This window comes from Oryctolagus cuniculus, chromosome 19, assembly GCF_051225735.1.
Source record: "Oryctolagus cuniculus isolate XC-2025 breed Fujian yellow rabbit chromosome 19, ASM5122573v1, whole genome shotgun sequence".
NCBI lineage: Eukaryota > Metazoa > Chordata > Mammalia > Lagomorpha > Leporidae > Oryctolagus > Oryctolagus cuniculus.
Genome location: NC_142885.1, coordinates 12,215,301 through 12,230,537, shown reverse-complemented (window position 1 = coordinate 12,230,537; position 15,237 = coordinate 12,215,301). Strand labels below are relative to the sequence as shown.

The 15,237-nt window shown below is 43.5% G+C and overlaps 1 protein-coding gene across 8 annotated transcripts in view; it reads right to left on the bottom strand.

Annotated features, from left to right (window-relative positions):
• Window positions 1-15,237, bottom strand: part of LOC100354908 (S-adenosyl-L-methionine-dependent tRNA 4-demethylwyosine synthase TYW1) — a 221,291-nt gene that overhangs the window by 136,141 nt on the left and 69,913 nt on the right. For 4 of the 8 annotated variants that reach the window (XR_016225592.1, XM_070064497.2, XM_089320666.1 and 1 more), the window contains 2 exons: window positions 11,818-11,936; window positions 718-827 (listed from right to left, as the gene is read on the bottom strand). Coding sequence is in view for 5 of the 8 variants with exons in the window: in XM_070064497.2 (XP_069920598.2) it covers window positions 718-827; window positions 11,818-11,936 (229 nt within the window). In the remaining 3 variants the exon portion in view is untranslated. Of the gene's footprint in view, window positions 1-717; window positions 828-8,114; window positions 10,787-11,817; window positions 11,937-15,237 lie in introns of those variants that run through there. The other 4 variants (XR_011384574.2, XR_016225593.1, XM_070064498.2 and 1 more) reach the window with 2 other exon arrangements.

The window sequence follows — 15,237 nt, the reverse complement described above, 5'->3', positions numbered from 1 at the left end:
GAGAGAGAGAGAGACAGAGAGAAAGGTCTTCCTTTGCCGTTGGTTCACCCTCCAATGGCCACTGCGGCCGACGCACTGCGCTGATCCGATGGCAGGAGCCAGGTGCTTCTCCTGGTCTCCCATGGGGTGCAGGGCCCAAGCACTTGGGCCATCCTCCACTGCACTCCCTGGCCATAGCAGAGAGCTGGCCCGGAAGAGGAGCAATCAGGACAGAATCCAGCGCCCTGACCGGGACTAGAACCTGGGGTGCCGGCGCCGCAGGCAGAGGATTAGCCTATTGAGCCGCGGCGCCGGCTCGTCCTTTTTCATAAGGCATTCATTCAAAAATGCTTTTCCAACACTGTCTTATTAAGAATTACTTAATTTCAAATGACCTAAAATTTCCAATGCATTCACAGGGTTGTTCTGTACTCACCAAAACAGAACAATGGCAAAGTTTTTATGGAGGGCCAGTGACCAATTCCCAGGCAAAAGTTACAGGTCGAATGTACCATATTATACACTGCTAAGCTTTGGATTAAATTTGGAGTTCCTCCATTATACAGGACATAAAAGCTAAAAAGGTTAAAATACTCATTAATATTTCCAAAAGTTTTCACTCCATTACAGCAAAATTTGCCAGTGGGAAAAAAATCTCACCAAAGCAGCGATTCCTCTGTTAATTTGATTCCAGCTACTAATGGGCATTACCATTCCTTGTAGAGGAGAGATAAATACCTCTAAACTGTTTAATCATGTTCTGATGGTTTTCGATGGCTTCCTTTAAGATCATTTCAGGCGGGTCCATCTTCCACTGCCACTCAGTGCCCACAGGATTGGTGTGATGCCTGGGAACAAGACGCAAAGTTCTGAAGGACTCCTTACCATGAGAACTTGGCTAGTCATAGGACACAAGGTGCTCTGTAAAACCACAACGTCTGGACTGCTTTCCTCCTCGGAGCTCATCTGTTTAGAGCAATATTTTCCTACTTACTTTAAGCCATGACACCAAGCAGAAAGGGGAGGACAAAGAAGTCCTTCAACATCTCTGTTCAGGCTCCAGCCTCTAGCCCCTGATTGAGGTGACAGAACATTCACTCATGCTTTTTTTTTTTTTTGTAAATTTTTGTTTATTTATTTGAGAGGTAGAGTTAGAGAGAGAGAGAGAGAGACAGAGAGAAAAGTCTTCCGTCTGTTGGTTCACTCCCCAAATGGCCTCAAAAGCAGGAGCTAGGCTGATTCAGATTCAAAGCCAGGAGCCAGGAGCTTCTTCCCGGTCTCCCACATGGGTGCAGGGGTCCAAGCACTTGGGCCATCTTCTACTGCTTTCGCAGGCCACAGCAGAGAGTTGGATTGGAAGAGGAGAAGCCGGGACTAGAACCTGTGTCCATATGGGATGCTGGTGCCACAGGTGAAGAATTAGCCTACTACACCACAGCACCTGCCCCCCCTCCTGCTTTTATAAAACCATGTTAACTGCACATATATGCAAACACAAAACAATCTGTCACCACCACATTAACACCGTCTAAGTCAACATGTCATAAAATGGGTGTCAGGAGAGCTCGAACCTACGCTTGGAAATCTTATGAGAAATTTCTTTGAGAAAGAGGGCCTCTGGTTGTGAGCCTTGGGAGGGGAAAAAAAACTCCACTTGAAAATGTTTTGCCTACATCCCCTATGGAGCAAGAATGGGGAGACAACAAACAATCAAGGAGCTCATGAGAATGGGTGTTTTGGTTCACTCTGTTCAACAGGAGAAAACGCAAGTGTGGCCCTGGCCTGGCACTTTCTAAAATTAACACATGTGGAAAAATCGCATTCTCAATCAGTAAGTGTGGATAGTAAATGATGTCTATCACTGCACCTCTCCTTCTCATTCGAGTGTTTTGCTGGTCCAGCTCCACTCACAAGGATCCACTCCCTTGCTATGTTCCTGTATCTTACCAGTAAACTTCTGAATCTCCATGAGAAGTCGCCACATGTCTTTCTCCAATACTTTTCAAGGTCTGAATTGAAACTTGCTACCCAGGCTGGTGCCGTGGCTCAATAGGCTAATCCTCCGCCTGCGGTGCCAGCACCCCGGGTTCTAGTCCTGGTGGGGGTGCCGCATGCTGTCCCGCTCACTCCTCTTCCAGTCCAGCTCTCTGCTGTGGCCCGGGAGGGCAGTGGAGGATGGCCCAAGTCCTTGGGCCCTGCACCCCATGGGAGACCAGGAGAAGCACCTGGCTCCTAGCTTTGGATCAGTGCGGTGCGCTGGCTGCAGCGGGCCGGCCGCAGCGGCCATTGGAGGGTGAACCAATGGAAAAAAGGGAGACCTTTCTCTGTCTCTCTCTCTCACTGTCCACTCTGCCTGTCAAAAAACAAAAGAAAAGAAAAGAAAACTTGCTGCTTGCTACCCAGAGTGGAGGGAGGTGGGAGTTCTGAGAAAAGCTGCAAGCTGCATCCTCTACTATACTTTTGGAGAATCACAAAGGCCTCTATGATTATTTCTGATTTTTTATGTTTTGACTTCCTTATGAATATTTCCTTACTTATCTGGTTATTATCAATTTTTAAAAATGTATTTTTATCATTATCCTGGGTTGTTACTTTCCTAAATTCTCTTATATATTCCAAGAATTTTTCAATTATTTTGCTTAGATCTCTTACTTATAATCAAAAATTATAAGGTAGCTTCCCCTTTTAAAATATTTTATGCTTCTATTTCATGTCTCCTTATGTTGATCAGAGAACTCACAAAATGTTAAATAATAACAATGAAATGAGTTAGATCTTTGCCTATTTTTTAAAAAACTGAGTTATTTGGTCAAGACAGATAGAACTCTTAATTTGAAATTTCAAAGAATAGAATTTTCCATTAAATAACCAGAAACAAGAGACACAAAGATAGTGAATTTGATATATCTATACATAAAACACTCCACAAATTCTTCTGAAAATTTATGGAGTAATATTTCATTTATCCATAACAGTCTACCACAAAAAGTGACAGTAGCATAAGGAACAACAGCAACAGCAAAGAGCATGAAAGAGGAGGTGCACGTGTGTACAGTATACTTCCAATAATCTCTAGATCACTTTAATACCTAATAAAACATGAATGATCTATTAAAAAGTCTATACATGTTCATGGATCCAACCCACCACAGACTGAAATATTCTGGAAAAAAATTACCTGTGTATTGAATACATACAGACTCGTTTTTCCTGTCACTATTCCCTAAACAATATAACAACTATCTACAGGGCATTTACTTTAGGTGTTATAAGTAACCTAGAGATGATTTAAAGCATTTGGGAGGCTATATGTAAGTTATGTGAAAATATTATGCCATATGGAAGTTAATTTTTATTTATTTGAAAGGCAGAGCAAGATAGAGATAGAGAGATAGAGAGAGAGAGAGAGAGAGAGAGAGAGAGAGAGAATCTTCCACTCCCTGGCTCACTGCCCAAATGCTAGTGACTCCAAGTCAGAATTCCATCTAGGTGTCCCACACGGGTGGCAGGGAGCCATGAACTGGAGCTGTCATCGATTACCTCCCAGAATGTACATTAGCAGAAAGCTGGATAGGAAAGCAGAGGCAGGACTCAGCCCCAAGCACTCCAATATGGGAAGCAACATCCCAACCAGCATCTTGAACCACTACACTACAATGCCTACCCATATACCATATTATAAGGACATTGAGAATCCATAGGTTTTGATATTCATGAGAGGGTCCTAGGAACAATCTTGCAAGGATACCAAGGATGACTGTACTTTCCATATCAGTATATATCACATTATAGATTCAAAACACCTCTATATATACAACCTCACACAAGCCTTACAGCAATTCTGTAAGAAAGCTACTGGGTTTTTTTGCTTGCTTGTTTTTTTTTTTTTTTTTTACAGTTAGGAAACTGAGACTCAGAGTCTATTTTCATAATCTGATGTAAGGAAAATATATAGACATTTATGTAAGCATTTAAGTCCATTTTTCTTGGATCTTTTCTGACATTCTTGTTATATTCTGAATTGAGACAAATGGTGAAGTCGATTTTGTTTATTATTCTTATTTTAATATTTTATTTTTAAACATTAAAGACAAGAGTTAGAGAGGGAGAAACGGAGAGAGAGAGAGAGAGATCTTCCATCTGTTGGTTCACTCCCCAAATGGCTGCAGTGGCCTGGGCGGGGCCAGGCTAAAGCCAGGAGTCAGGAGCTTTTTGCAGCTCTCCCACATGGGTGCAGAGGCCCAGGTACTTGGGCCATCTTCCGCTGCTTTCCAAAGCACATTAGCAGGGAGCTGGATCAGAAGTGGAGCAGCCGGGACTCAAGCCAGCACCCATCTGGGATGCCAGCACAGCAGGCAGCAACTTTACCCACTACTATACCACAATGCCAGCCTCCAAAATCTAATTCTAAAAGTTAGCATACCGGTATTTCTTTACCAGAACTCATGGTAAATGAAATATCTCTATTTATGTAGGTCTTTCAAAATCTCATTAATGGATTTGTTAAGCACAGCGTTTGCCCTTTAAAAATCTGGGTGAATGTGCTGCCCAAGAAACTCAAGGATTACATCACTGGCTATGAACAGGTTCTACAGGTAAGAGGCAGCACCCAGTCAGCCTTCTATTTCTTCTGAATCCTGACTGGCAAAGAAACAACCGCTTATACCAGCAATCCGAAGAAGAGACCAGGAATAATACTTTCTATAAAGTATGAAACAATGAGAGTGAAGACACAAAACATTTGATTATTTCTACCACAATTTTAAGAAGACCCAAATACAGTCCATAGAAGCCACAGTCCCCATAATCATGATTAGCAGGGTTTGTTTTACAAATGCTTATCCTATAATATTTCAAAAAGTGTTTTCTGAGCACATACTCTATGCCTCCAAAGAGATACTGAAGCTCATTTTCTTTCAGGGCTGCCATGTCGCCAGTGATCTTCTTTGCTGAAATGTACCTGCGGACCACTGCACGCAGGCTATCGCAACCATAACTAAAATTACCGTTTGGGCTGGATAATACCTGGCTGTGTGTGCACTGTCCTGAGCATTAGGGAATGTTTAAGAACACATACCCGCTGCATGACAGCAGCAGCTTCCGCAGTTCTAACAGATGACAGATGTTCCAAAGGACAAATATCAAACGGCCCAAATCTCCCTACCGGGTGAAAAGTAGCCATTTAGCCCCCACTTGACAACAATGATATTCCCAAACAGATCCTTTTTTGGATTTTTCACCATATCGTTGAATAATTAGAGTAGGAAATACATGCAAAAGAATCTAGTATTGGCTGATGGTACTTGGCTATATTTTACATAAATGGTCTTACTATTTACAATTTACATTATCCATCAATTGAAGTAGGAACAGAGAAAAATCATACAATGGCTAGAATTTGCATCAAAATAGAGATGACCAAGGCAGGTAAATAAAACATGATTGTCCGTATAATAGTGAAGGTACAGAGAAATTCATTATACCATATTTTCTCAGCTTATGTTCAGACACATAGTAAAAAAGCCTTTTTAGGCTGGCGCTGTGGCTCACTAGGCTAATCCTCTGCCCTTGGTGCCGGCACCCCGGGGTTCTAGTCCTGGTCGGGGTGCTGGATTCTGTCCCGGTGGCTCCTCTTCCTGTCCAGCTCTCTGCTGTGGCCTGGGAAGGTAGTGGAGGGGCCCATTGGGCCCTGCACCTGCATGGGAGACCAGGAGGAAGCACCTGGCTCTTGGCTTCGGATCCATTTGGAGGGTGAACCAATGGAAGGAAGACCTTTCTTTCTGTCTCTCTCTCTCTCTCACTGTCTAACTTTGTCAAAAAACAAAAAACAAAAAACAAAACAAAACAAACAAAAAAAAAACCACAACTTTTTTAAAAGAAAGGGGTAGGCGAACCTAACAGAGATCTCAGTAGGTAAATAAACAACCTGTTGCTGACTAGGTCAAAAGTTAACAGTTGAGGCAACAGCAGACAACTAAATGCCTGGGAGAAAAAAATGACAAGGCAGGCTACTTGGTGAATTAAGGTACAGAAAAATGCTCCTGTGTCTTGGGGAGTTAGAGAGCCTCAAGCGTTTGAAGCTGAAGGGAGGCAGGAAGTGAAGGCTGAGCAGGAGCTGGCCCGGCTGAGCTTTGCGAGTGCCTCTTCACAGGGGTAGACTGCAGGAACTAACAGCCTTTGCTTCCACTCCGTGAGCTCAAGGAAGTCTCCGTCAAGATACTAGCTGACCACTAAGCTGAAGAGAGATTTCAGAGACAACACATAACAAAGGACAGGTTCTTTGCAAATATACTTTAGAAAATGTGTTAAATGAACAACTAAAACCCAGAGGAAGCAGCAAAAACAAACTCTGAAAAGAGGGAAGAATCTGACTTCCAGAGGTAACCTATTACAATAATCAAAATATGCAGTTTTCAACAAAACAGCACCAGAATGCAGAGAAACAAGGGCAGTGCAGTCCAATTAAAAATGTGAAGGAAAACAGCAGAACAATGTCTCAACAAATACAGAATTATCAATAAAGAGATACAAATGATAAAAAGTAAACCAACAAAGGTTCCAGAGCGAGGAAGACTGATAACTGGAATGAAAACTTCACTAGAGGATTTCAGCAGCAGAGGTGAACAGGCAGAAGAAAAGAAATCAATGAGAGTGAAGACAGGTCAATTTCAAATTACCCAGTCTGAGAACAAGAAAAGTGTGACGAAAAGTTAGCAGAGCCTTAGGACAGGAACAACTTGAGCAGAGTTGAGGGCTGCGTTAATCATACCAATATATGCATAACAGAACCCCAGTAGGAGAGAAAAGAGAAAATGAAGAAGAAAGATTTGACGAAATGATCGAAAACTTCCAAAATTTGATAAAATATGTAAATGTACACATCTATGAAGCTCACCAACTCCATGTAGGATACGTCCAAAGACAGCCACATGAGAGTAAATGTTGGGCTATAAAGGGTTACGCTGCAACTTGGGATGCCCCAAATCCCCTATTAGAGCAACCGACAGGGCCAGCGCCGTGGCTCACTAGGCGAATCCTCCACCTTGCGGCGCTGGCACACTGGGTTCTAGTCCCCCCCCCCGCCCCCCCCCCAAGTCAGGGCGCCGGATTCTGTCCCGGTTGCCCCTCTTCCAGGCCAGCTCTCTGCTGTGGCCAGGGAGTGCAGTGGAGGATGGCCCAAGTGCTTGGGCCCTGCACCCCATGGAAGACCAGGAGAAGCACCTGGCTCCTGCCTTCGGATCAGCGCAGTGCGCCAGCTGCAGTGCGCTGCCACAGCGACCACTGCAGGGTGAACCAATGGAAAAAGGAAGACTTTTCTATCTGTCTCTCTCTCTCACTGTCCTCTCTGCCTGTAAAAAAAAAAAAAAAAAAAAAAAAAGACTGACAGTTCAAGTTCTGGCTCCTCCTCTTCTAATTTCATCTTCCTAGTAATGCATCCTGGGAGGCAGCCGTTGACAGCGCAGGTGCTTGGGGCCCTACCACTCACAGGGGAGACCTGTGTGGAGTTTGGGTTTTGGGCTGGCCCAGTCTTCACTATTGCAGGCATTTTGAGAATAAATCAGCGGATGGAAAATCTCCCACTCTAGCAGATGAAAATAAATAAATATGAAAAAAAAAAAGAGAACCACAAAATGTCATGTTACCATCAAACTGCTAAATGACAAAAATAAAATAAAGTAAAATAACCTTGAAAGAAAACAAGAGTGAAGACAAGACACTCAGCATAGCAGGAAGGAATCCTTAATAAGAATTTTTAAAATTTTTAAAAAAATATTTATTTATTTATTTTAAAGGCGGAGTGATAGAGAAAGGGAGAGACCGAACGAAGGAGATCTTCCACTGCTGGTTATTCCCCAAACAGCTGCAATGGCTGCGGCTGGGCCAGACCAAAGCCAGGAGCGTGGAAGTCCATCTGAGGCTTCCACGTGGGTGGCAGGGCCCAGGAACTTGGGCCTTCTTCGGTTTCTCTCCCAAGTACATCAGCAGGGAGCTGGACCTGAAGTGGAGCAGCAGGGTCATGAACGCATATGGGACGCTGATGTCCAAGGTGTCAGCTTAAGCCGCTGTGCCACAATGTTGGCCCCACTACTTAAAAGGATTAACAGCCAATTTCTAAGCAGTAATGAGAAACGCCAGGAGGTAATGAGATGCATACTTAAGGTGTAAAAAGGAATAAAAAAATGTCAATCAAGAATTCTATATCAGACAAAGTTATTCTTTAAAAAACGAAAGAGTTATTAAGACACTGACAGATGAACACAAGCTGAGGGAGTTCATCACCAGCAGACCTTCCCTACAAGAAATGCAAAAGGAGCCCTTCAGGCAGAAATGAAGGACACCAGACAGACTCAAATGATACAAAGAAATGAGAACAAGATAAAGGTAACCAGACAGGCAAATACAATCTTTGTAACTATTCTATTTCCTAGATGATTAAAAAGACAATTGTATAAAACAGCTATAAATCTATGTTAATGAGCATACAACCCATAAAGTTGTAAGTTGTGACAACAATAATAACACGAAGAATAACTGGAGCTGTGTAGGAGCAGTTTCTGATTTCCATTGAACCCACTAAGGTGGCATCAATTCCAATTAGAGTTGTTCTTGATATATCCACGGATGCAATATTTTTAACACTGCCTACTCACAAAAATTGATTTGTAAAATCAAACTCAAGGCCGGTGCTGCGGCAAAATAGGCTAATCCTCCACCTTGCGGCACCGGCACACCAGGTTCTAGTCCTGGTCGGGGCGCTGGCTTCTGTCCCGGTTGCCGCTCTTCCAGGCCAGCTCTCTGCTGTGGCCCCGGAAGGCAGTGGAGGATGGCCCAAGTGCTTGGGCCCTGCACCCCATGGGAGACCAGGAGAAGCACCTGGCTCCTGCCATCGGATCAGCGTGGTGTGCCGGCCGCAGCGCACTGGCCGCAGTGGCCATTGGAGGGTAAACCAACGGCAAAAGGAAGACCTTTCTCTCCCTCTCTCTCTCTCACTGTCCACTCTGCCTGTCAAAAAAAAAAAAAAAAAAAAAGAAAGAAAGAAAGAAAATCAAACTCAAAATAATGCAGTATTTTTAAAGATACATGTTATTGGGCTAGCAATATGGCACAGCAGGTTAGGTCACCACTTGCTACACCATCATCCCATAACAGAGTGCTGGTTGCAGCCCTAGATGCTGCACTTCCGATTTAGCTCCCTGCTCAAGTGTCTTCGAAAGTAGCAAAAAGACAGCCGAGGTGCTTGGGCCTCTGCCACCTATGTGGGAGACAAAGACGGAATTTCTGACCCTTGGATTCAAGTTGGCCCACACCTGGCTGCCGTGGTCATTTGGGGAGTCAACTAACAGATGGGAGATCTCTCTCTCTCTCTTTGTCTCCCTTTCTATCTCTCCTGCTTTGTTTTTCTGCCTTTCAAATAAGTAAATAAATCTTTAAAATATATTTTATGCATTTTCTAAAAAAAGAGTTAAAATTCTCCACCAATATGAAGATAGAGTAAGACACAGGCTGGAAAGTATTAAATCACTTCAGTTGTTACAGGGAGAAATGATGAGAACCAGCCGGGTAAGAAAATGGATACAGTGAGTTACAGAAAGGAAGAAATTTCCAGCCTAGGCCATTAGATAGCTAATGGTGCCATTACCCCAAAGAGGAAGAATGGGTAACACAGAGCATAATAAATTCCATCATAAGGAAGCTAGGCTCGGAGTACCTGTGGGTTATCACACAGAATAAATCCCACAGGCAGCTGGAAATGAAGAATGAAAACTCAGAGGAGAGACTGGGATTTGGAATGAGGTATTTAAGCGTCAGACTACAGGAAGCAATGAAGCCACGGAGAGGGTATACCACGCCTACCGCCATAATGCAGTGATAACAGCCGGTCAAAGGGAGCCAGCGGGAAAGCGTCAGTTAAAGAACAAGCCACAGAAGAGCTAAAGGGAACCTGGGAAGAAACGATTCAAGGGCGGCTGGGGTCAGGACACAGAAGGACTCGAAAAGACTGGCACATCTGAATCCCACAGAAGATGGGGTCTTTCTTGTCCAGAATGCTTTGCTGGAATTCAGTGGAGATAATCAAGTCACCTCTTTGGACCTGAGAGTAGGGGAGCCATGACTGAGCATACAGTGAGTGGTAATGGAGATACGAGTTGGCCTCGAGAGAGTGGACTGAGGAGCTGAAGAGCAAGTAGTTGCCAGGGAAGCAGAAAGATGAGTGAGTAGCAAGAACAAAAGAAGAAAACAATAATTTACATCATAGGGATCATGTTCTAGAACAACACAGTTGAAATGTAATTTAGTTGAAAACCAACAGTAAAAAGCACTTCCCGAATCTAAATTATATGTAACATTTAAAATAGGAATTGCCATTTGGTATAGTATTAAGAAGCCGCTTGGGATGCGCACATCACATGTCAGAATGCTGGGATTTGAGTCCCCAGCTCTGCTGCTGATTCCAGCTTCCTGCTAATGCACAACTAAGAGGCGATGGTGCCAGCACCATGGCTCACTAGGCTAATCCTCCGCCTTGCAGCGCCGGCACGCCGGGTTCTAGTCCCGGTCGCGGCGCCGGATTCTGTCCCGGTTGTCCCTCTTCCAGGCCAGCTCTCTGCTGTGGCCAAGGAGTGCAGTGGAGGATGGCCCAAGTCCTTGGGCCCTGCATGCCATGGGAGACCAGGGTAAGTACCTGGCTCCTGCCATCGGATCAGCGCAGTATGCCGGATGCAGCACGCCGGCCGCGGCGGCCATTGGAGGGTGAACCAACGGCAAAAGGACGACCTTTGTCTCTCCCTCTCACTGTCCACTCTGCCTGTCAAAAAATAAAAAAAAAAAATTAAAAAAAATAAAAAAATAAGAGGCGATGGTGATACCTCACGCAGTTAGGTCCCTGCCAACTTCATGGAAGACCAGGAATGATTTTGAAGCTCCTGGCTTTGGCCTGGCCCAGTCCCAGCTGTTGTAGACATGTAGAGAGTAAACCAACAGGCAGGCTGGCGCCGCGGCTCACTAGGCTAATCCTCCGCCTTGCGGCGCCGGCACACCGGGTTCTAGTCCCGGTCGGGGCGCCGGATTCTGTCCCGGTTGCCCCTCTTCCAGGCCAGCTCTCTGCTGTGGCCAGGGAGTGCAGTGGAGGATGGCCCAGGTGCTTGGGCCCTGCACCCCATGGGAGACCAGGAAAAGCACCTGGCTCCTGGCTCCTGCCATCGGATCAGCGCGGTGCGCCGGCCGCAGCGGCCATTGGAGGGTGAACCATCGGCAAAGGAAGACCTTTCTCTCTGTCTCTCTCTCTCACTGTCCACTCTGCCTGTCAAAAAAAAAAAAAAAAAAAAAAAAAACCCCAACAGGCAGGAAACCTCTGTCTGTCTCTGTCACTAAGCCTTTCAAAGAAACAGATTTTCAATTGAAATTTAAAAAAAACAGAGAATTAATTACAGAAGTGAATGTGTGTTGGGCAGAAATTGGTTACTATAGGGGCTGGCTTTGTGGTGTAAAGTTGCTACCAGTAGTGCCAGCATCCCATATGGGTGCCGGTTCGAGCCCCGGCTGCTCCACTTCCGATCCAGCTCTCTGCTATGGCCCAAGTCCTTGGGCCCCTGCTCCTGCATGGGAAACCTGGAGGAAGCTCCTGGCTCCTGGCTTCGGATCGGCGCAGTTCCAGCTGGTGCGGCCAATTGGGGAGTGAACCAGTGGATGGAGGACCTCTCTCTCTCTCTCTCTGCTTCTCCCTCCCTCTCTGTGTAACTGTGACTTTCAAGTAAAATAAATAAATCTTTAAAGAAAGAGAAATGGTTATTACAGCTCATGGAATATTTGGTCACACGGCCACCAAGTTTTGCTTACCGCCAGCAAAAGACACACTTATTTGCACACGCCAGACTCGGGGTGGTTTCCATGCAGCGATGGCTTTCAATGCCATAAAATGTATGTTTATAGCAACCTCCTCTCCCTCGGAGCATTGACTGTGACAAGAAAGAAACAAGGAGTTTCAATAAAATCATCAAAGCAAAGAAAGAAAACACTAAGGCATCATTTGTAACAAGAAACCATGTGTTTTAGAACCATAAATACCCCTACTAGTTATCTGCATGATGCAGAAAATTAGTATTTTCACATTACAGTGTGTTGATAGTGCTTTGGATTTTCTAAAACTCAATGAAATAAACTTGGGATTCGTTAAATCTGAAAGCTCTGTAGGGAAAACCACTGATGCCTCTGTTTTCAAATCTACTCAACTGCCTCAAATAATATTAGTACAACAATATATAACGTCAGGGGATAGATAAGACAGGCTCCTAAGAAAATGGGGAAGTTCTCATACACAAAAGTATTCCTGTTTTGAATAAGGGAGGGTGAGTATGGAATGAATCCCGGAAGACACTTTCTGTCAACTGAACAGGTACATTTTGAACCTATTTCAGACAGCCGAGGGGACAAGCAGTCTGCATATAAGCATGATTATTCCCAAAAGAATAGTATTTAATGTGAGGAGGGAAAACCCATACAGATAGTAAGTAAGAAGGTAATTTGAAGGTATTATCTCAGACCAACTTATGATTGCAATCAGGATATTATCAAGCTTTTGATGTTATCTTCAGAAAGATGCATCCCAAAGCTTTGTGTAAGACAAGCTTGATTTCTATAAAAGTGAAAGCAGTGAAACCTGAGTAGGTTATGCAAGAGGTAGTGACGATTTGGCCTAGTGACAGAAATAATATGAAATTAATAACTGCTATAGCAAGCAAAGAGAATGAAAGAGGACATATAGATGGGTAGCCTTTACATACACACTTACATACATACATTAGTGTGCTAATATTATAATACTGTCTACAACGAAAGAAAATTATACAAAACCGTACCAGCTTAATTATTTTACCAGTTGATCATAAACTTACATTTTTTTGTTGTTGTTCTGGAAAAAGGAGTTCCCTTATCCATCACACTTAGTACACAAATTTAAAAACAAGAGAGAGAAAGTAAAGGAAAAGCACAGCTGAGGAGTACCCTGCCTACAAATTATCCTCCCAATTCCTAACAAAACATCAAATGACATACAAAACATTTAAACCTGGCAAAGGACACTGGAACTAAAAACAAAAGCCCACCAAATGCCAACACTATAGAATAATTTCCACCAAACACTATGACAGTGGAGAAACGACATTGATGAACCACACACTTTTTTATTGAGAAGTTAATATGTATTGTTATGAACTAAATTGTGCTTTCCCTCAGTTCACACTGATGTCCTCACCTCCAATGCAACTGTATTCAGACTTTAAGGAGGCAATTAAAGGTTAAATGAGGTCCCAAGTGTGGGACACTAATGTCATAGCCCAGACTGTCAGTGTCTTAACAAGAGGAAGAGAGACCGAGATCTCTGCCTGCACAGAGGAAAGGTCACATAGAGAACAGAGCATGGACGAACAGGGATGGATGGAACAGCAACCTGGGCAGCCTTGCAGGACCACGGAGAGCTTTCCAAGGGGATTCACAAACTGATTACCAAAGGGCTGAAAGTTACAAGGATAGAACATGTGTGAATTGATTTTATCTTTAAAAACTATCGCTTTATAAAGTTCATTTGAGTCTATGATCCATTTTGAATTAATTTTTACGTAAGGTGTGAGGTTTAAGAGAACTCTTTTTTGAGGGATCTACAATTGGTTGGTTGGTTTCTTAACTTGCTTGCTTTTTGGCCCATGGATATCCAAATACTCCAGCAATTTGTTATAAAAGGTAATCCTGGGCACTGGATTCTGTCCCGGTTGCCCCTCTTCCAGTCCAGCTCTCTGCTGTGGCCCAGGAAGGCAGTGGAGGATGGCCCAGGTCCTTGGGCCCTGCACCCGCATGGGAGACCAGGAGGAAGCACCGGGCTCCTGGCTTCAGATAGGTGCAGCACGATGGCCGTAGCAGCCATTTAGGGGAGTGAACCAACAGAAGGAAGACCTTTCTCTCTGTCTCTCTCTCACTGTCTGTCTGTCAAAAAAAAAAAAAAAAAAAAAGATATTATGGTGTGAACTTCTTTGGCTTTATCCTTGTTGGGATTCACTAAGATTCCTGAATCTATAGGTTGTCCACTATTTCTTCAAATACAGTCATGAGCTGCGTAACATTTTAGTCAAAGACAGGACCACATATACATAGCCACATACAGTTTTAAGGGAGCTGAAAAATTTCTGTTGCTTAATGACATCACAGCCATCATAAAATCGCAGTGTATCACGTTATCCACGTGTTTGTGGTGATGCTGGTATAAACAAACCTACTGTGATGAAAGTCATAAAAACATATAGCACATATATTGCACAGTACATAATACCAGGTAATGATAAATGACTATATCACTGGTTTAAGTATTTTGTAATTATATTCTTATCATAGAGTACAGTCTTTCTCCTTATAAATCTTGCTGCAAAACAATATGATACATTATGCTGGCAGCAACCACGTACCACTTATCCACCACACATCGTGGCTGCATCAGGAGGCCACACGGAGTAGTTCTCCTGCACCATCTAGGTCCACCTGACGACGCGGTGTTCAGAATGGGTCTCCACTGTGAGGCGTCCCATGCCTGGACTCTTTCTCGTTCACCTTTCTCCAAGGACATAAATGTGGCATCTCTTAGTACTGTCCTAGGAATATCCAAGGTTTTTCTTAATGTTTTCATCCCAACCTATTTTTGTGTCTTTATTCAGACTGGGTAAATTGTATTGATCTGTTCTGCTCCCAGATAGTTCCATCCATCTGCTAAGGTCACTGACCCTATCTGGTCATCTCTGACTGTTGAGCTCATCTGTGGTTTTTTTTTTAAATTTCAGTTATGATTCTTTTCAATTTTATAATTCTCTTTTGGTTTCTTTTTAACTTCTATTTCTTTGCTGAGTTCTATTTATTTGTTTCAAGACAACTTATAACTGATTGCTGCAGCATTTTTATGACAGCTATTTTAAAATCCTACTCAGTTGATTTCATCTGCTGTTGGTGTCAGTTGATTATCTTTTCTTATTCAAGCTGGATTTTCTTGATGCTTGATAGGATAGGTGATTTTTTTTTTTTTTTTTTTGCCTAAATTTTTTACTTTAGCAGGTAGTCACTTTGTTTCTAGCATACAGATCCTGGCCTATTTGAGTGTGTTGTAGTTCCAACAGCAGCTTAATGTTTAAAGTCCTTGCAGTATACTTTATCTTGGGTTGCCTGTGGTTCCCACTGGTATTGCCAGGGGTTGGCCCACTGGGGTCTCTCCATGGACAAGGC